The following is a 21,425-nucleotide window of genomic DNA, read 5'->3' as shown; positions in this document are numbered from 1 at the left end:
AGGTCTCCAAGGAGTTGATCCTGATACCTGCCCTCCCCCACCCTGTCCTGCTCAGACCCTCACCTCCTGCCCCACAGGATGCAGTCTTCCAAAGCAGAAGCCCTGCCACTAGCCAGAGAGTTGCCCAGATTTTTATATGAAGGAGAAAATCCAGGAAGAATACAGATTGATATCAAATGTCAGAAATGATCCATTTTAGTGATTTCCTGGAATCCTCTATTCAGACTTGAGACTGGACTAGACATAGCCAGATAAGGCTGATGGACTGAGAACTGGGCATCCCTGGGATCTTTCCCTTCATACTCCTCAGCATCTAAAGTTTCCTGGTCAACATGGTAGCTTCCACTGAGGCCAGGGTCAACTGACAGGTATGGGGAGGGTTCGGAAGACGGGAAAACCAAGGGCAAGGAAACCTTACCACTTTCTCCCACGTTAGGGACTTACGGTGCCTGAAAGAGGTAGAGGCGCCAGTCAGCAGTCCGAAGCTGGAAAACGTGTGGCTTCTTGTTGTAGTGTGTGGCTGGACTGGCCAGGGAGTGGTGAACTCCTACAGGCTCATCCACCATCTGTCCCATCAAACTCTCCCCTTTGAGGCACTGGTCTTCTCCCTGCCACAGGACACAGGGGCCCAGAGAAGAGTTATCATCAGCTGCCCACCCTCCTCCCAACAGTTCTGGGGCTCTCCCTATCCCTGAGGCTGCCTGTCAGGGCTGTTTGACTCCCCTACCTTAAGAAAGTACAGAACCATCCCTCGAAGTAAGGTGTGGAACATCTTCCAGCCACGCTTGCCCCAGGGTGCTGTTGCAGGAACAGACATAAAAGTGGATGGTGGAGAATCAATTCCAAATGTGTCAAAGAACTCAATGAAAGGATCAGATACCCTGAAAATATTACAGGAAGGGATAGGGGAAACACAGGGAGCCTTGGCACAGGTCGAAACTTCCTAAGTAAAGATCCAGAACTGCAACAAGCCAAAGAATGGCTGACTAAATGGGATTGCATTAAACTACAAAGGACATGGTTAGCAAGATATATAGGAAGCCCACAGACTGAGAGATTTTTTTACTAGCTATACATCAGACAGGGGCCTCTTATCTAAAATATACTTAAAGCTCAAAAAAAGTAAATCCCCAATAACAAACCCTCAAAAATTTAATTAATAAGTGGGCTAAAGACTTAGAGAGACTTCTCCAAAGAAGAAATAATAATGGCCAGTAGACACAAATAAAATGTTCAACATCTCTGGCCATAGAAGATATGCAAATCAAACAACATTGAGATTCCACTTTACTCCAGTTAGAATAGCCATTATCAAGAAAACTAATAATAACAGATGCTGGGGAAGGGGAGATGTCGCCAAAGGGAATGCTACTACCTTGTTGGGGGAAATGTAAACTTGTTCAACCACTCTGGAAAGCAGTATGGAAATTCCTCAAAAGACTCCACATAGAGCTCCCCTATGACCCAGCGATCCCACTTCTGGGCATTTACCCAAATGACCACAAATAAGGCCACACCAGAACTACCTGCACAACCATGTTCATTGCAGAATTATTTACCATAGCTAAGATATGGAACCAACCCAGGTGCCCCTCAGTAGATGAATAGATCAAGAAGATGTGGTATATATACACAATGGAATTCTATGCTTCCATCAGAGAGAATGATATATCCTCATTCATAAGGAAATGGAAAGTCTTGGGGGAGGGGAATCTATTAAGCAAAATAAGCCAGGCACAAAGAAACATAGACTGCATGGTTTCCTTCATTTGTAATAAACAGAATATGTCTAGGATATTCTTAGCAGAGGATCACAATAGCTCAATAGCTATATACATAAGACCATATAAAATGATGTTTATCAAAATGAACTCCAAGAAATGGAAACAAGAGGTTTTCAGTGTAATATTTGCAGTTCTTCCTTTTTTCTTTCTTTCTTTTTTTTTCTTTGGTTTATTCTCTGTTGTCACTGTTTTTTATTTCTGTACCCTTTGTCTTGTATATAAGTTTATCTAATTTGGGGAGGGGAGAGGGAATCAAAGAAATGATGGGACAAAGGATGAACCAATCCAACAGTTGATACTCACTAGACACTATGCTAAAAATGAACTTTATAACTTAGGGGGAAGGAAAGTTGGGGGGAGGGGAAGAAAATGAAATGTACTCAATGTGCTCAAATGTACTCAACGTACTCAAAAAGAAAGGTACTCATTACCTTACTTATATAACTGCAAGCCCTCTGTATATCACCTTAAAATAACTTTTTTTTTGGGGGGGGGTCCGGTCATGGGGCCTAAACTCTGGGCCTGGGCGCTGTCCCTCAGCTCTTCAGCTCAAGGCTAGTGCTCTACCACTTGAGCCACAGCGCCACTTCTGGCTTTTTTCTGTTTGCTTATGTGGTGCTGAGGAATCAAACCCAGGGCCTCATGCATGCAAGGCAAGCACTCTACCACTGAGCCACCTTCCCAGCCCCACATTTACAATAACTTTTTAAGTGGGTGATGATACCCACATCCAAACACACTTAGGCACCCACAAGTGTGTCCCCACAGTCACCATCTCCAGTTCCTCATCAGGATGAAAATAAACACACAGCATGCTAACACAAAACAAAACTATCACAAATATCTAGAGTTTCCACACGTGGGAAATTCGACTCACAAACAATACCAGAGAACAAATGTGGATATTCAAACAAAAAGCATCTTTCCAAATACATGCCCATAACCTAGGAGCATACATGTTCATGCACAAACACATTTTCACTTGGACACCATGAACTCATCCAGAGGGGGTTAGGAGCTCAGGTCCCAGCCTTGGGGTGTTCTGCCCTGTACACTCCCATGTGAGCACCAAGCTCCACCTTTGTCCTCCCTCCCAACCTCCACACTCTGGTCTTGTGTGACAAGACCTGTTCCTAGCTTCTTGGTCAAAAAGCTCAATTCTCTGTCCTTCCTTGGTCCATGCTTAGGCCCATGTGACTTCTCACAACCAATGCTTGTTCTCTTCTAGTCACTGTATCCCTATTCAATCTGTGATTCTAGATTGGGCAATGGAGACCATTGCTCTAATCAGGTTGCAGATTTACTCAACAGCTTTCAACTGAATAAGGAATGAGGCCTAAATGCAGACCCTGACAGACCCTGACAGTTTTTCCCCTTGTCCCCCTCCTTATTCCTTTCTACATACTTCTAGCAGATTCTGCTTGCTCTGTGCTCTATAAGGGATGCCTTTCGCCAAACTGGAAAAGTCTATTATTCCTTGTTCTCCATGTTTCACTCAGAAGCCACCATTCACTTAGAAGCCTTCCCTAGCCCAGTCCCCAGGGGATTAGTCCTTAGAACAAAATCTTCCTCTTTCCTCTGGCCCAGTCCAGCCATCTGTCTGCCTTTTATCGTAGATATAGATATGCTTGTTTAATCTCTGCCTTCTTCAGGGGCCCTGGGGCCCAGAAATAACGAGGCATGATTAGTCTCAATACTGAATCTCCCACTTTCCTAGGACCCTGCACCTGGTCACTGTTCAAGACATGCCGAGAGGAACATGAGTTGCCTGTGCTAGATATGGGCCATCTCTCTGCATCATGCACCTACTGTGTGGTCCCTGCACTGAGCCACTCCACTCTACACCTAACAGCCTGATCTTGGGCAAACACTCACTCTTCTTGCCATCAGCATCATGATGCATCTTCCGAGCCAAGATGCCCTGCTTATATGTGGGCACTGTTGGGTCCTGAGCCAGCTGGTGGAAAGGGTTATTCATCTTGTTAGCTGGTGGAGGTGGTCGGGTCTTCTCAGATCCAGTTACGTCCTCTTCATCCCTGAATGAAAGAGAATCAGGCTGGAGCAATGGTTGGGCAGAAACTACCAACCAGGAAGTACCCACCATCTCTTACTAGGAAGACACAGGATAAGATCTCTAGAAAAGAATCTTCATCCAAAGGCAAGCTTATCAAATTCTGGAATGTTGACAGAGCAATCCCTTGCTACCACCGATAGCTTCTTCAGTATTACCTGGACTCCTTTACCTTCCTTAAGACTGACCTAATCTCCCACTTATGGCTCCACCCACCCAAAGGGAGTACTGTCTGCGGCCCTGAACTTCTCCATTTCTCAAGTAGGTCATAGAGTTAGGAAGGCTTAGAGGCAAGGGCAAAGCCAGAGAGAGGAAAGGGGCTCTCACTTACACAGTCCACTCAAGCTTCTCACTTCGGATAGACCAGTAGAGGGTCTGAAATAGAAGCATGCAGGTAGGCAGAACACCCTCAGGGTTGTGATGCCTAAATTCATTCTAACAGTTAACACATGTAAGGCCTCTTACCTCTACCCTCTTTATAGTTGTCCTTTTCTTTGAGCAGCCAAGCATCAATCTATCCATTCACCCACCCATCCACCCACCTAGCCAGTCAGCCAGCAAGCAATCCATCTGTCCATATACCCAAGCAAAATGCAACAAAGTTAATTATGGCCTTGTGATGGGTGTTAGAGACATAAAGATCATCAAGGCAGCCAAGTCTCTGACCTGCCCAAACTTAGTGAGGCCTGAACTAGACTTTTTTTTTTTTTTTTGATCAGCTGTGGGGCTTGAACTCAGGGCCTGGGCACTGTCCCTGAGCTCTTTTGCTCAAGACTAGCACTCTACCACTTTGAACCATAGCACCATTTTTGTTTTTTGAGTGGTTATTTGGAGATAAGAGTCTCACAGGAATGTTTCTGCCGGGGCTGGCTTCAAACCACAATCCTCAGATCTCAGCCTCCTGAGTAACTAGGATTACAGGCATGAGCCACTAGTGCCTGGCTGAACTACTCATTTTAACAGGAGACATAAATCACTCACACACCATCCTGCTCTGAGGGATCTGACAAAGAACCTGGCTGAACAACTCTGGCAAGAAACGTTTGATAAATGAACAAATAAATGATGTGCTAGAATTTTTTTTTTTTGGGTCCGGTCGTGGGGCCTGAACTCTGGGCCTGGGTGCTGTCCCTCAGCTCTTCAGCTCAAGGCTAGTGCTCTACCACTTGAGCCACAGCACCACTTCCGGCTTTTTTTCTTTTTGCTTATGTGGTGCTGAGGAATCGAACCCAGGGCCTTGAGCATGCAAGGCAAGTGCTCTACCACTGAGCCACCTTCCCAGCCCTGTGCTAGAATTTTTTAAATAACATGGTAAATATAATTAATCTAGATGTATCTTACTTACTTTTTTAACCCCTGAAGCACCTAGCAAGGTATTTGATATGTAGTAAGAGTTCAATAAGTCATTACTAAGTATATAAAAGAGCCAGTGATATAATTGCTCATGAAGCACATGACAGGTGCAAAGCACCTGAAAATTTTTATTTCTTTTTCTGTTTGTTTTGGTGGTTTGAATTCAGAGCCTTACTAGGTAAGCACTCCAACACTTGAGCTATACCCCATTCCATTTTTGCTTTTAGTTATTTATAGATAGGGTCTAAAAAGACAACCATCAGCCTATCTCTATCTCTTACATAGCTGGGATTACATGCATATACCACCATGCTCAGCTATTAAATCCTGATATTGGAGTAGTTATGCCTCCAGGAGGACTTGAGTTCCCCAAGACTAGGAACATTTCCCATCTGACCTCTTCACTTTCTCTACATGAAATTTGACTTTTTTATCTTCTCAGATGACCAATAAACCAACTCAAGGTCTCAGAGGCTGAAGGTTAAAAAATTATAAACGATAAAACATTTGAAGAAACCCAGCCAGCCTCACAGTGCAGCTTAGTAGGTCCAGGACTAAATATTCACAATTCACAAATTTCAAGATATTGCTGATGCTGCTAGCCAGGACTACACAGACACTCTGTCTTCTCAAGCATATTTTAGTAGATGCAGGCCTGAGCTCCAAATCTCCTTCAGACAGGAACCAAGGCTCCAGGACATGGAGCCCAGGCCGGGTCCTAGCAAGGAAGCCATACCTTCAGCAACTCTTTGGGGAAGTTACTACCATCCTGCAGGCCAGTCAGGTTGGTTATGAATTCCTGGCAGCTCATGTTCTTCCCAATGTTCTGTGGCCATGGAGAAAGCAGAACAGCTATAGCACCTCACCCTTATAGAATATACCCCTAGGTGGCAACTCAGGAACATTCTCCAGTTCCCAAAGCCCACATGCCATAAGGCCCTAGCCCTGGCCCATCCCAAGCTTCTGACCCCTCCTGCCCTTTCCCCACCCAATCCTCCATGCCACAACCCCCATTCTGACCTCTGCCTCAGATTCACAGGCACTAGCCCACCTTATTACCTGTCCATGCAGGTCTGTGTTAAGAAGCATGATGGCACAGGTCAAGGTGTGTATGGAATCTGCCAAAGAGAGAGAGCCTGAGAGAGAGGGAGAGAGAAAGCCTAGATTTCTGTATCTTCTTCCACACTTGGCTGGGCTGTGTGACCCCTCTCTCTCCCTCTCCCTAATTTCTCTATGGCCCAAACACATTCCTAGCAGCTGCCACCCAGTGAACTCCTAGAATATACAAAGACACTTTGGTGCCATCCCCAGACAAGCCCCTCCTACCTACTGAAGGGAAGGCCCCAGGATTGCAGTAGTGGAAGCGTTTGGAGAATTGGTAGAGGATTCGCTCCCGCTCCTGGGTCTCACCGCTGAGCACCAAGGCCTGGAGGAAGCCCCTGAGAAGGGCCAGAGTCAAAGAGAGAGTCAGACAGGGATGCCCCACAGACCCCAGGGCCAATCACACCCCAGCCTTGGCAGGGGCCACTGCTCTGCAGCCACTCATCCTCCGCAGCCCCACAAAGGTATTACCGGAGGGCTTGGTCCAGGTTCTGGCCTCCAAACTGGAAGAAGGACAAGTACTCCTCAGCCACAGCCCTGCTGAAGTCATTGCTGCCAAGGGAAAACGGAGATGAAAACTGGATGAAGGGGCAGGCTGGGCTCATACAGAGGGGCCTACAGGGCCTGTACACATGGTGCCTGATGTGGCAGGGGCTGAACAACAGAAAGCTATAACCTGGCTAGACCCCAGGCCCCAAGAGGGCAGCCAGTGTCTGGCCTGGCCCTGGTATCTTGTCCAGTGTTTCATGGGAAGGACTATATAAAGTTTGGGGCCAGCAAAGGGAATAGACCCAGAGGCTCTAAGAGGAACAGGGAGTGCTAAAGAGGTGACTAGGTCATGCCTATTCTGGAAGAAAGCAGTAGAGACACAAGGAATGGGGGAAAGGATAAGGATGGGGATGGGGAAGAGCCAGGTCAAGGGTAAGAGGCAGTGATGGGGCTGGAGGGGGACAAAGGGGACACAGAGCTGGGAAGGACAGGAGCAGCCAGTGGCACAGATCCATTGCAGTTCTCCCCTGTCCCACCTCACCCTTGTGAGCTTTATTCAGGCTTTAAGCTCCTTACTTTTTCTGTAGGTAGGCAGCCACTTCAGACTTCCGGAAACCTTCCAGGTGATAGAGGCGTGAGGCCAGGTTCCAGGCCTCCTTGTCATTCCTGATACCATTAGACAACTTGTCTCTAGCTGGTTGACTCAGGCCTTCCTCTGGGAACTGTGCTTGGGGCACGGGGCTCTCCAAAAGCCTGGAAGAGTCCATTGGTGTTCTCAGACTTCCACTTGGAATGGACATGCCAGTGTTTTACATTAAGAATCCTTGCAGTTCAATTGTAAAAGGGGTGCCCAGGACTCAGGGTCATTGCTGGAGCTCATGGGCACTGAATGGTTGAGCTGAGGAGAGCTGGTCTCCAGACCCTCACATTTGGGGGAATTAAAATGGAGTTTTGTAATGTACCATTTCCCCTATCTAGAGCAGCCCTTACCACAGGAGACTGTCTGGAGACCTCTGACCAGTCAGAGAAGCTAAAACTGAGACTCAGATTTCACTCAGCCCAACTTCAACCCATCTCTTCTGTTTCTCCTGAAATTTTACAGACAGTGTGGAGTTTCCTAGTTATTTAAATATTCATTATCTGAGTTACAACAATTAGGGAGTTGAGCAGGTAGGCAAATGTCATTACAATATGAAAATAGGCTCTGACTAATCACTTACTAGATGTCATTCAACAGCTCTCTTCACTGAATGTGAATGGGTCAGCTCTTTCCTGATCACTTCTCAGCTTCCTGAAGCTCTCAAATATCCCACAATGCAGGATAAATGTGACAGAAACTAATTGAAAAGTAAAATTACAAATCTTGCCTAAAATAGGATTTCATGATTTCCCAGAAAGTGATGCTGGATAAATCGAGGAATTTCATGGAAAAGCACTGACAATGAAGAACTGTAAAGATTACTCTACTCAAACAAAAAGTAGGAAATAAAAGTGACACAACTGTCATACCTAAGAGAATTCTTTGAATAACCAACTGAAGGAAGCCCTAAACAATGTCTAGATAAGGAAGGAAGCACTTTGGGAAAGTGACACTGTAAATACAAAGTGTCATGGAATTGTATACTTTAAGTGGGTGAGCTGTATGGCATATGAATTATATTTCAATAAAGCTGTTTTGGTTTGGTTTCTTTGCTTTGGTTTGTTTTTTTGAGGCAGGAGCTCATTATATAGCTTAGCCTTGCTGGAACTTTATGTAACCAAGGCTATCCTCCTATCTTACCTTTCTGAGAGCTGGTATTATAGACACAGGTCACCATACCTGGATGCCTTGAATTCATTTTAGTATCTAGCATAATAAAACTCATTTTTCAGATACTAAAACCAGCCGCTGAATGACTTCAAGGAAACATGGTTTCCAGATTTATAAGGAACATAGTTATTTGGTTTGTGGCACTAACATTCAGTCTCTGTCACCCATGGACAGTGTGATGGTGATGGTACTGAGGTGGAACTTGGGTCCTCATGCTTGGTAGGCAAAGCCTCTACAATTTGAATCATGCCCTCGATTGTTTTGGCTTTTAGTTTAGTTTAGTTTTTTTTGTTTGTTTTTTGTTTCTTTTCAGATAGAGTCTCATGCTTGTCCTTGGTATGGTCTCAGACCATGATACTTCTAATGTTCTTCTTAAGTTGCAAGGGATACAAGCATATATTTCCATACTCAGCAGCCTCTTAGTTTTTTTCAATATGAATCTAGTCAGCCTACCCCAGATCAAACCCCTTTTCTAACAAAGCATTCTCAGAAGCTGGGAGTCTTAAAGCAGCATCCTGTCAGAAGCAGACACTTAGGTAGACACAGTTGGCTTCCCAGTTGGCATATTATCTCTGGCCACAGTTTTGAGATTACACAATTCTACTGAAAGCTCCAAGATTATCTCTCAGGCCAAACCAAATTTCCCCTTGATGAGACACCAGTCACCCCTCTGAAACTGGGCTCTTAATGGTGAATTTCTCCTAATACTTCAAGTTCAAAGCAGTCTATAATCTTTACTCACAAACTAGTTCTACCTCCTATCTCAGAAGCCCACACGTGGTCCTAGTTTGAATCTCGGAATACTTCTAGCTCTTCCTCCTCTAGTGGTGACCAGTTGTGGACATTTCTTATGATACTGCTTTTGTACACTCAAATTCCCACATCCTGTGCATGGTATCCTGCCCTTTAGTTTTTATGTTTTTAAATCTATATTGGTATTTAGTCATAAAATCCATTTAATACAATGTGAAGACTGTAATAAGTATTAGTATGTTAAATCCCAACCTTCTTACAGTTCATTTAAATCAGGGTACTCTTTTTGCTTGTTTTATTTAAGTTGCTTTAGGATTGGGGATGTAACTTAGCTATAGTACATTTGCCTGATGTGCATACAGCCCTAGGTCCAAACTTAAACTGCATTAATTTGAACATTATTTTTTCTCATTTAATTTTAACTTAATTAACTCAATTAATTTATCACTATGATCTTATGAAGAGCTGGAGAAAATGCTTCTTCTGATAGTTTTTCCCTTTCTTCCTTCCGTTCTTCCTTCCTCTCTCTCTTTCTCTTTTCCTTTCTTCCACTCTTTCTTTCTTTTGTGTGCTGGTACTTGGAGCTTGAACTCAGAGCCTGGGCACTGTCCTTTAGCTTTTTTGCTTAAGGCTGATGTTCTATCATTTGAGACACAGCTCCACTTCTGGCATTTTGATGGTTAATTGGAGATAAGAATCAGAGATAAGAGTCTCATAGACATTCCTGCTCAAGCTGACTTTGAACTTCAATCCAGCCTTCTGAGTAGTTAGTATTACAGGCTTAAGTCACTGATTCCCAACCCCAGAGTATTCTTAAATGCAATTATAATTAGGGGCCTGCGAGACAGTGACTTTGAGACTTACCCTTCTGTGGAAGCCAAATGAACATTTAGCTGGGCACCTACAACCTTTGTAGTCTTGGTTGTGTCTTCTCTCTTTACTTCTTGCTTTGGGTCTGGGGTCTCTTCTGCCTCTTCTTTCTTCTGGGAGCCTGACTCTGCCCTATTCATCTCCAGAAGCAAAGGGTATAAGGCATCAGGTGGCCACTTGGGAAAATTCCCAGGGCTGTGGTTCTGAAGCTGTGGGCTGCTCTCTTGAGAGGACACAGGGCTGGCTCCAGAGCCAAGGTCTCTGACCTCAGACACTGGGCCACTAGGTTCTGGCAAAGAGGCTTGGCTCCCCCAGGGACCAGGGGCCAAGGTGCAGGGAACAGGTTCTTGGAGATGACCAGCATTCTTCTCACCTGAGGAAAAGTAGGAGTCAACAAATCCAGAGCAGGAAGTATAAAAACAACTGGTTACTGCCTGGCAATTTCCCTCTGTATGGAGTTGGGCAGCACACCCCCTCCTCCCACAGGTAGTGATCTCTCCCACACTATGCAGCCAGTTGGTCTGCAGAAACTCCCAGGACTTTAGTCCCAAGGTAACTAAGGACTCAGGACTCTTGTTGAACTATTAAGATCCAAAAATTCCTTCACTTAACTCTTTTTTTGAAAGTCTATCTTACTGGAAAATCTATCTTACTGATGAAGAATTAACTCCAACTCTATTTGTCTCTAATATGATGCAAGAACCCCAGGAATCAATTATCTCTATTCTGAATCCCAAAACTCCTCACCATCTGATTTCCTAGAACCTCATAATGGGTCTTACCTCTGTCCTTGGAGAGAAGTTCCGGGGGCCAGGAAGGACCCTCTTCTAACTGCAAGTCCTCAGGGCTGGGTGGGACCTGTTCAAAGATGTACATGCCTGTCCATAAACTCAGGAGACAGAAAAGAGAGTGGGGCAGGTAAGGAAGGAAGGAATAATGCTGGGAGTATATGGAAGCCCCTCTGTCTTTGTTGTCCTCACACCCCAAATCCATAAACACCAGTTTAGGACCTTGTTTCAGAAGAAGAAATGGATATGAGCCCACAGAAATCAATGGGTTCGTATTCCTCCTTCACAGATACATATGGTATAGCCCACAGAGGAAAAGGACTTGCCCAATGCTGCACAGGATGTATGTCAGGGCTAAGGTCAGTTCCAATGTGTCCTGTCTCCGGGGTCAATACTTGGTCCACACAAGATACTACAGGTGAGGCAGGGCCAACCTTGTCTTCCAAAGAAGCCTGAGAGAGAAATAACAAGGGGTAGAGAGAGAGGTTTCACCAAAACAGAATGCCTGCCAGACCCTTTCCCATACTTTATGAGGCATCTCCTCTTCCCAGGCTACTCAGATGGCCTCATCTGGAGCAGCATCCACCCTAGGAAGGCTGTCTTATTGAGACCTACTGGGCTGAGTGAGAGAATAAGAGACAACTTGGAGTTTCAACTGTCATTTCCCAAACTTCCATCTCAGGACTCTTAAAGCAAAGTCCTAGGAGAACACATCTCTATAGAACCCGCAGCTCCATTGTTCTTTGGGAATGGAGAGATTGGAAAGTAAGTCTTAGCCACCCAAGTTCCCTTATCTCTAAAAGAGAGGACTCGCTGGGAAAACTATGCTACCTATTGTCTCACATAACTTGTCCCCATACCTGGGTGATATCAAGAGTCTCCTGCCATTGTCATGACATATCCTGATCTATTGACACTGGACAAGAAAGTGAAAGATGGTGAACTAAAAGTATCAAAATGCTGAAATGTCTCAAGAAAATAGAGGTCAAAACTCTTGAAATAGAAACTAATCTGTTAGCAGCAGCAGTCAAGTCTAGGCTGCCTCTGCCAAGTTCTAGTTGGGAATGTCTTAGAGATGAGAGGGGAGGAATCTGAGAGTGGCCAGAAAGTCCCTGCAATTGAAGAGCTCTTACTCTCCAAAGCTTTCTATGCATATGAAATGGAGACATTTGTGGACTTAATTGCCATCTTGTTCAGTTGAAATCATGGCATAGATAAAATCTCCTATAATTTTGAAAGCTACACTGGCCATGATTTTCTACAACTCTTATCCCAGATCTCAAAAGGTCTTAGTAACATAAAAGAGTGTTCTGAGCCCTATAGCCCCCAAGGAAGGCCCTCCATATAGTGTCCCCAGCACTGGGCTGATTTCTTGGAATAAACTTACCTCATCTTGTTCCTCACCAGAAGATGCTATGGAATCCCCTTCAGTGGCATCTCGTGAGGCCCAGCAGAATTGGTGTGATTTGTAGGAAGGCACAGGAAATGGAGGTGTGGTGTGCCCACTGGAATTAGTTGTGTTGCCCTCCAAATCTGGCTCACTTCCTGAGCATCCTGGGATTGGAGACTCCAGAGTCTGTGGGTTGTCAGGCCTAGTCCTCATGTTGGTATGGGAATCTGTGATCCCCCAGGAAAAGCATTCCCCAGCAACACTGGCATCTGAGCAGGGGCTCTCCAGAAAGAGAGGGTTATCAAAGAACACACTCTCTTCTTCAGCACCCCACTCCACGGAGGAGCCTGGCATGTCTGCCCTTGGCCAGGCTTGGTTTTCCCCTTCAGACTCGCTGTTGTCATCCCTAAAATCTTCCTCCACGGGTGGGCTAGAGCTCAGACCTATATTTCCAGAGAAGTCTGGAGGGGGTGGGGGAATGCAACATCTCAACTCAGCCCTGAGCCCTTCAGTCTTTTCCAGCTCCTCCTCCAGGTCCAGGACACACATCTGGGCCTGCAGGATGCCAGCCCAGAACACCACCTGTGTGGATGAGCTCTGGCTCTGCCGTGGACACGCCAGAGTTTGGCTGCTCCTCAGAGTCCCTAGTGATGTTGATGTGTGTGCAGGCTCCCCCTGGGAAGAGCAGCTCTCCAACTGTGTAGGGTCCACACCAGAGCCACTATGAGGAGCACCATGCCTGGTGGATTCAGGAGGGTCAAAGGTCCAGGTTTGTTCTCTGCATGGTTCCGTCGGTTCTGGTTGGCTACATGTGTCCCCCAGACATGCTCCTGGGCAGAGCTGCAGGTCATCTCCCAAATACATGTTGAGAAATTCCACTGTCTCAGGTTGGTCTGAGAGTCTGTTGTCACCCATCATCCACAGAGCAAAAGCTAGGTAGGAGACCCTTAGGAGTGTCTGTTTTCACAATCCCACTTCATGGATTAGGAGGAACACCAGCCAAGGAGGTAACTGGGAACTGACATCTACCCTGGAAATTCCCAAAGTGAATATAGGTTAGAGGACTGTTAGCCTCTGGAAGCACCAAAGTGTTAGACATGTTTAGAGTGCCTGTCAGAGTTATGGCATTGCCTTCATAGCCCACAAGGGACTATGATGTGCCATCAGATCCCATAATCTCAGACTGGCACCAGGGCAACATAAGCCCCAAAGACACTCTGCTGAAAGCATCCCATATGGCTTAGCTGGAAAGGAGAATGTAGAGACTGGGGTGGTTGTATCAGAAGCAGAAGACATAAATATCTCAGGCCTTTTGAAGTTAATAGAAATCCAAAATGGTATGTTAACTGGAAGATGGAGGGGGAGGTCAAAGAGACATAGACTGGCAGCAAGAATGGAGCATCCTTATGGAGCAATAAGCACCTCTGAGAGAAAGGGCACGGCCTGCATAGTTTTACTGTGTGAACATCTTGCCTCTAAGGCCTATTTCATTCATAGGGCTAGATCACAAGGCACAGTCTTGTTCCTTCCTAGCTGCACACAGTCATGCAATTTGGTTCAGGCAAAGGCAGCTAAGGCTTCTCCTCATGGCAGAAGGAGTTCAAGCCTTTCTTTCCCATGGAGGAGAGTAGACCACACACAGCATGGAGAGGAAATCGGTCTTGTTATTGTTCTCTAACTATTTTAGTTAGGTCTTCTCTTATCATTCACGGTTCCATCTCTTCATCACACATCCCCAGCCTCAAGCTGAGGAGTTATAGGGTTTGTCCCCTAAGTCCCTGACTTAGCCACAATCTGCTACCTTGTTCCTGTATGCAGCAGCCCATTTCTGTTCTCACTGCTGTCTAGGTTAAGAGGCTTGTGACAGTCGTATTTTCAATAGGGAAGGTATGAGTGGGCCATAGGATATACTATAGTTTATCTCTAGAGTGTTCCCCAAAGGCTCATGTATTTAAGGTATAGTCACTAGTTTGGCACCATTAGGACGTGGTGGAAACTTTAAGAGGCAGGGCCTAGTGGGAGGCCACTGGAAGTCCACAGTTGAAGAGACTGTGTGACCCTAGTTCTTCTTTTTTTTGTTACTTGGCCATGAGATGGGTAGTTTTGCTCTGCCAAATGTTCTCTCCATGATGTAATGTTTTGCCAAAGGCCCAAGGCAACAGAGCCAATTAACCATGGATTACAACCTTCAAGAAGACGAGCTAAAATAAAATTTTGCCCTTCATTTAAACTATCACAAATGTTTGTTGAATTGATAAGAAACAAATACAAGTTTACTTGAGTAAACTTTTGGATCCCAACCTCTCCCCCATCAATAAGCCTGTTTCCTTACTCTCTCTAGAGTAAGGAGGTGAAACATCCCACTATTGAGGCTTCCTCGGGAAACTGTCCTTAGAGTACATTGACAATGAATGGCAAGAGCAAATCACCTAGAAGCTAGAAAGGAGTGGAGAGAGAAGCACCTGGGTAATAGGTAATGAAATACAGACAAACAGTTCCACCCAACTGCCTCCCACTTCAGACCATAAGAACACCCTCCCCTGTCTCCTCTTTCCTCTGCTGTGCCTACCTGGCTCCTCTCCTGTGCATGTCCTTTCTCCCGTCCTCCTCCCTGAGCCCTACTCACATTGCATCTCAATATTATCCTCATGCCCTGTGGGCATCAGAGCATTTTGCCAGAATAATATCAGCTCACTTACATTCACTGAGAACTTACTTCACAAATCCACATTCAGATAGTGGGAAAAGAGGTAGGGCCAATGGGAAAGGTGTCTTGGATTTTTTTTCATAAGATCAGAGTTCTACATGTATTTCTTTGAAATACATATGTGAACAGGAAGCTGCCACATAGCAAGAGACCAATGGCTATGTTGGACATCTCTGAATATAAGACTTACCTTCCCAGAAGGAATCCATTGTCCTTGCTGAACATTTTTTCAGAAGAGGAAATAATTAGTAAATCTACAGCAAACTTTATGGAGACCAGAGAGAAGAGAGATGGTTTCGGCCTACAGAGTCAGAAGGGTGTGCAAATAAAGGGGGCTAGGAAATGGAGGGGAGCCTCAGATAAGGGAAGGAAAGGCAATTTAGATCACAGACAGTATGTGGTTGTTAGGGCTAGGTATGTGGTATGACTAGTCCAAGACTCTTTAAACCAATTAAAATCAACCTGACTCTAGTCCATCCCTCATTCTGATTTCAGAAACCCTATCCTAGTGTGTGATTCTTTGTGTTTCCCCCAATGATTCTAGTTGCCTGGAAATAAGTACCAAGAAGGCAGGTTCTTTGTGCTTTTCATTCACTGCTAGGTCTCTGCTACGTGTAGCTGGCTGCATTATCCCTACTCCCATCTACCAAGTGTTAGGGAGCATATTGATATCCTGTAGTTCAGTGGATTAGAAGACTAAAAAGTGACTCAAGAAGCTCAAGTGCAGCCTGGTGGAAGGTAGGCCTAGCACCACAAAAGCCACATGAGTAAGCACATGGCTTTGGAGTAGTGCTGCCACATTTAGCAAATAAACATATTAAGGGGCTGAGGATGTTGCTTAGAGCTCTAAGACAAAATTCACAAGCAACTCTACATCTGGCCAGCCTTACCACCAGAGAAAAATGTCACCTGGTTCCTCATCTGTAAAACAGAGAAATAAGATGGTGTAAAGCTCCCCTGCTGGTTTGCTATAAAAATGGAACCAGGTCTAGGTCTGGCTCTTAAGAGGAACTTCAGAAGCTATTATGTTTTGCTCAGTTTAAATCTGTGGCTCTGCCATGCATTCAAAGAAGCAAAAACAAACAACAACAACAACAACAAAGACCCCAATAACCCTCCTGGTGAAACTCAGCCAAATCCTCACATTCTCAGCTGGGGAGACTCCTGCAGAGCTAGCGCAAGCTTTCTTTCTAGAGCACTATGTTTGTCCATCTGTCTCTCTCTCTCCTCCCCACCCCGCTTCTCTTTAAACATTCAGACTGAGCAAGCAGCCTTCCTTCCTTCTTGGAAATATTTTCCTTCTTGGAAAAAGCATAAAGGCTTCTTCTGCTTACAACCCAGGAATGTAATTGAGCTGCCTTGCCCCTGTGTAGCCCAGACTGCTGTTTTGTTTAGACATAGCCCTGGAAGGGGAGCTGTCTAACCCTAACTGTAAACAACTGCCTCTTCCTGCCATACACACCTGACCAGAACCTGGGCCCCCGAGCACTGTGAAAATTGACAACACTGGAAGGAGTCTTCATGTAAATGTGCACAGAGAGAGAGGTCCCCTGAGCCTTATGTTAGAACAAGCAGAAGCTCATAAAGGAAACAGAGTGGGAGAGGAGGAAGCTGTGATTTGCACCAAAGAGTTCCAGAACATCTGTGGTCTTGATGGGCCTTTCTTTCCTGTCCTTTCACCCTAACAGCTGGGTTTGAATCTCCAAGTTGGATGGTTTCTTATCTGTAAAGGGGATGGTACTGTGATAGCCTACAGCCCCAGGAAGCAGTGGACAGACCTCAGGGCTCATTATTTCAAGCTTGGCTAAAGTTCAGCAACCTTAAGCGGTATTTATTATCAGCTGATGACAGGTTACCCTTCCCAGCCTTGGAGCAGAAGAGTGACTGGAAAGTGGAATCTAGGTTTTAGAATAAGGAAGCAGAGGTTAGAGCCTTGCTCCTGAGATTCCTTTTACCATCAAGGTAACAACTGTTACCAAAAAGCCTTACAGTGTCTCAAATAGAGATGCCTTTGAGAATGGCATGGCTCCTCCAGTATATCAGAATAACAGACCTAAACCACAGCTAAACAGACAGGAAGGATATAGTACCGCGGGGTGGGGCCCAGAGCATAAGATGGAGCCGAGAGCCCTCTAATGGTCCCCTCCCCTAAGGCACTCAGAGCTGTCCCAGCCTTAAGCCTGCTGGGACTCTCTCTAGGGTCTAGGGTCAAAGTATATTGGAGGTCTTGCCACCGCAGTCACAAGAACTTCAAGAAGGCTTCCTCTGTCCTTCACTCTTCACTATTGCAGACCTCCAGGGATCTGGGACATGATCCGGGGACTAGGAAGACATCAGGGAGGAAGGGACAGATGAAAAGAAGGTAGGAGGAGGGAGGAGGCATTTGGAAAGTAGGAAAGGGAAGGATGCCACCCTCTAGTGAGGCCAGACTCATGCCAGGTGAACAGGCAATACCACACAGGCAATACCACAAAGCCCTCATTTCTTTCCTGCCCACCTATCCCATCTCTACCAGGAGCTCTCCACATTCCTGGATCCTCCAAGGCTTCTCCCAGCCCTACCCCAGGCAGGTCCACCTGGCTCACCTCCAAAGGACTCAGAAGGGGTAAACTGTCCTGAGCTCCCCAGTCCCAGGAACACTTCCTGCTGCATAGTCATCTGCCCCGTGAATGTGGTAGCTGAGCTTCCGACTTCCGCTCTCCTCACCACAGTGACACACACCCCTCCTACTCTCCAGATCTCCCCAGCCCTCAGAGCTGCTCAGTACCTACATTTCTGCCCACAAGACAAGAATATTTACTCAACTCTAGCACCTGCCAGTCCCTTTTCCCACATAGTCCTTTGATGGAGGTCTAAAGACTGAGACTGGACACAAAATGGGGCCAAAAAAGTACCATCACACACTGGACTAGCTTTGCTCACATATGCAGAGAAAGGCCTGTGAGAGAGAGGGGGGAAGACATCAAGGCTGAGGCTGTGGCAGGCCCCTCCCCCTTCCTCTCTGGGTTATGCTCCAGCTCAGTCTTCTCTCTAAAATACACAGTGGGAGACAGGAGGGCCCCAAGTCAGGCAACTTATTTTTGTTTTTAGTATATGGCATTTCAAGTTTTATATGACTATGCCTCATGTCACCAGTAATAATGACATGGTGATTTAACTGCTTTGTCGTGTCCCCAAATAGAGCTCCTGCTCCAATTCTCACACCTACTTTGTAGAGCTTTATTATGCTCAGATCCAGACCTAGAGTCAGGCTCAGAGAGGTGCAGATGCTTCACTTGGAAGTCACAAAGTGATGTTGAAATTTGGAGCTTTCAAACATATGAAGTACCTGTCATTCACTCCCAGGCTATGAGTATCAAATGGGGGATGGAGGCTGGAGGGAAGCCACTTTCAGTTTACCATTCTCTCTTCCCTCTATATAATCTTCTCCAGCCTTAACCACCATCAATTTCTCTACTGATGGTCCAAAGATACCACAACAACCTAAGCTCTACACCTTATGAGCTCACCTATCTGTCTTGTTACCTCCATTGGCAGAACTATAATTGTAGTGACCCAGGCCACCCAGCCCAGGCTTCAGAGGACCTGGCCCTAGCCCAGGCCATTCTCCAGCCTTGCCTCTTTCACAGCACAAGGGAGTCATAGGAGCCTGCCTGGAGCCCATATACCCCTTTCTTCTACTACAACCTGGGTATCAAGGTCCTAGTATTCTCTGCTTCCAGCCTATTGGCCTCCTCTTCTGGTGGACAAAGTATTGCTGCTCTGGGCAGCCTGAGGTTGGGTTGGGTGGTAGCAAGAGTGCTAATAGAAAAGCTGAGAGGGGACAGGATGTGGAGCCACACCGATCATCCATCCTTGTAGACATGTGATATGGGGAAGAGAAAAGGAGGTGAGGCCACTTCAAGGGTCAAAGTCTGGGGTGAGCTCTGCTACAACAGCAGCTACATTTACAGGGTGAGAGGTAGGAGAACTCAGGTAGGATAATATATAATGTGGTTTATATCACAGTTTGTCAAGTTCACTTGCAATTTTTTTTCTGGGTCATGGGGTTTGAACTCAGGGCCTGGGCACTGTCCCTGAGCTATTTCACTCAAGGCTAGCACTCTACTACTTTAAGCCACAGTTCCACTTCTAGTTCTCTGGTGGTTAACTGGAGACAAGAGTCACATGGACTTTCCTGCTCAGGCTTTGAACCATGATCCTCAGATCTCAGCCTCCTGAATAGCTACGATTATAGATGTAAGCCACCAGCATGTAGCACTTGTAATTGTTACATATTTGACATGTCAGAGAGGTCAGAACAGAGAAGAGACAGAATGCTACAGATGTAAGCTTGCACCTCTTCATAGATGCTTTGTATTGAGATAGAGGGACCACCCAGGCAACAGCATTGGAAACTGCAGGTCTAATTCCTTACCTAGGGCAGCCAAGGTCTTCACTTGTCAGGGAATTGGCAGCAGGCCAGAGAGGAAGAGAAAATGATCCCCTTCCCCCCCCCCCCAGGCAGGACTGTGGAGCCAGCCAGGTCCCACTAAGTCCCCCTAACCATAAGCCAGAAACACTGGAAGTTAGGCAAGTTTGGGGGAGCATTTATTTTTCTGAATTTATGTTACAATATTGGAGATCAAACTCAGAACCCACTTGAGTCATATTCCTAGTCCTTTTACAGCAGGGTATTGTTTTGTTTGTTACATTTTTTCAGATAACTTAGCCCAGTGGATTGACTGAATCACTATGTTCTGCCTCCTGAGTAACTGGAACCACAGGCATTTGTCAAAATGCCTGGTTTGTTTCTGTTTTTTTGTTTTGTTTTGTTTTGTTTTTGGTCCAGTTGTGGGGCCTGAACTCTGGGCCTGGCCGCTGTCCCTCAGCTCTTCAGCTCAAGGCTAGCGCTCTACCACTTGAGCCACAGCGCCACTTCTGGCTTTTTTTCTTTTTGCTTATGTGGTGCTGAGGAATCAAACCCAGGGCCTCAGGCATGCAAGGCAAGCGCTCTACCACTGAGCCACCTTCCCAGCCCTGCCTGGTTTGTTTTTGAAATAAAGCTTTGCTAACTTTTGCCCTCAGACTTTGATCCCTCCACTTCCAACTGGGATTACAGGCATGTACTACCACACCCAGTTTTATGTACTTATTTTTTTAAAAATCATCTGCTGCATAGAGCATAGATTGTCAAGGGCTACATGAGAGCAAGGAGACTAGTTAGGCTCTTGTGAGGAAGTACCCTGGCCCAAATGAGGATAGGAATGGCAGAAGGTGCTAGGGCTAGGATTTGGGATATAGATCAAGGATGACTGGGAAGACTTCCTGCTTAAGTAGATGGGAATTGGAAAGATAAGAGAGAAGTCAAGGGCAACTTCCAGACTTCTGGGTTGAGAAACTGGAAGAACAGCAACAATGGCATTTGCTGAAATAAGAAAGAACTGGGGAAAGAAAGCTTAGGCAAGGGAATGAGGGGTTTGGATCTGAGAGATATTCAAGTCTATAACAACTCTCCCTCTCTTGGAACTCCACAGTAAGTAAGACCAGCCCTGGGGTGGTGGAGCCCCAGGGCAAGAAGGGGAAAGTCAGCAAAGAATACTGATAAGGGGCTGGGAGGAAGGTAAGAGAACTGGAAAAGTATTGTCACCCAAGACTAGAGTGGAGGTTACTTCTGAAGGAGGAAGCTAAACGCAAAATCAAGGAAGATAAAAGCAAAAGTGATCCATCATTGAACATGGACATTGTAGAGCAACAGATGAGCAAGGTTGGTAGGGCAGGATGGAGACAGAAGTCAGGTGTCCAGGAGGTGAGGACAGATGAAGAGGTGAGGAGGGTTGCCTACTTGACTCCAGGCTCTGTCTGGCCCTTCAAGTCTAACCTTCTCAGTAACCAACATCATACTGAGCTCTCTGAAGCTGCAATAGTACTGGCCATGCCAGAACTCTAGCCCTGAACTTGACCTTGAACTCCTCAAGGATAAGAGCTAAACATTCACCTCACAGCAGAGTGCCTTGTTTACAGTTGTCCTACAGTCATTTGATGAGTTCCTAAAGCAGCTCATCTTCCCTTCGCTTATCACTTCTAGACAATCCTGTGGGAAATGAATCTTTCCTTCCAGGCAATAGGTTTGGTGTGCATAAAGTGTGAGTGTGGCCGGGCGCTGGTGGCTCACGCCTATAATCCTAGCTACTCAGGAGGCTGAGATCTGAGGATCGCGGTTCAAAGCCAGCCCAGGCAGGAGAGACCGTGAGACTCTTATCTCCAATAAACCACCAGAAAACCGGAAGTGGCGCTGTAGCTCAAGTGGTAGAGCACTCACCTTGAGCT

The 21,425-nt window shown here is 45.9% G+C and overlaps 1 protein-coding gene across 3 annotated transcripts in view; it reads right to left on the bottom strand.

Annotated features, from left to right (window-relative positions):
- The window catches only part of Psd4 (pleckstrin and Sec7 domain containing 4), a 35,729-nt gene that overhangs the window by 2,453 nt on the left and 11,851 nt on the right, over window positions 1–21,425 (bottom strand). The window contains exons 1-14 of one of the 3 annotated variants that reach the window (XM_013036327.1): window positions 19,534–19,635; window positions 12,407–13,439; window positions 11,346–11,471; window positions 11,014–11,089; window positions 10,226–10,604; window positions 7,375–7,551; window positions 6,781–6,861; window positions 6,535–6,647; window positions 6,268–6,326; window positions 5,945–6,034; window positions 4,187–4,230; window positions 3,660–3,820; window positions 728–798; window positions 445–608 (exon numbers count right to left, since the gene is read on the bottom strand). In XM_013036327.1, the coding sequence (XP_012891781.1) occupies window positions 445–608; window positions 728–798; window positions 3,660–3,820; window positions 4,187–4,230; window positions 5,945–6,034; window positions 6,268–6,326; window positions 6,535–6,647; window positions 6,781–6,861; window positions 7,375–7,551; window positions 10,226–10,604; window positions 11,014–11,089; window positions 11,346–11,471; window positions 12,407–13,327 (2,462 nt within the window). In that variant the 5' untranslated portion in view covers window positions 13,328–13,439; window positions 19,534–19,635. Of the gene's footprint in view, window positions 1–444; window positions 609–727; window positions 799–3,659; window positions 3,821–4,186; window positions 4,231–5,944; window positions 6,035–6,267; window positions 6,327–6,534; window positions 6,648–6,780; window positions 6,862–7,374; window positions 7,552–10,225; window positions 10,605–11,013; window positions 11,090–11,345; window positions 11,472–12,406; window positions 13,440–17,701; window positions 17,783–19,533; window positions 19,636–21,425 lie in introns of those variants that run through there. The other 2 variants (XM_013036326.1, XM_013036328.1) reach the window with 2 other exon arrangements.

This window comes from Dipodomys ordii, unplaced genomic scaffold (assembly GCF_000151885.1).
Source record: "Dipodomys ordii isolate 6190 unplaced genomic scaffold, Dord_2.0 Scaffold271, whole genome shotgun sequence".
Taxonomy (NCBI): Eukaryota; Metazoa; Chordata; class Mammalia; order Rodentia; family Heteromyidae; genus Dipodomys; species Dipodomys ordii.
The sequence above is the reverse complement of the archived record's forward strand: the minus strand, read 5'-3'. Positions and strand labels throughout refer to the sequence as shown.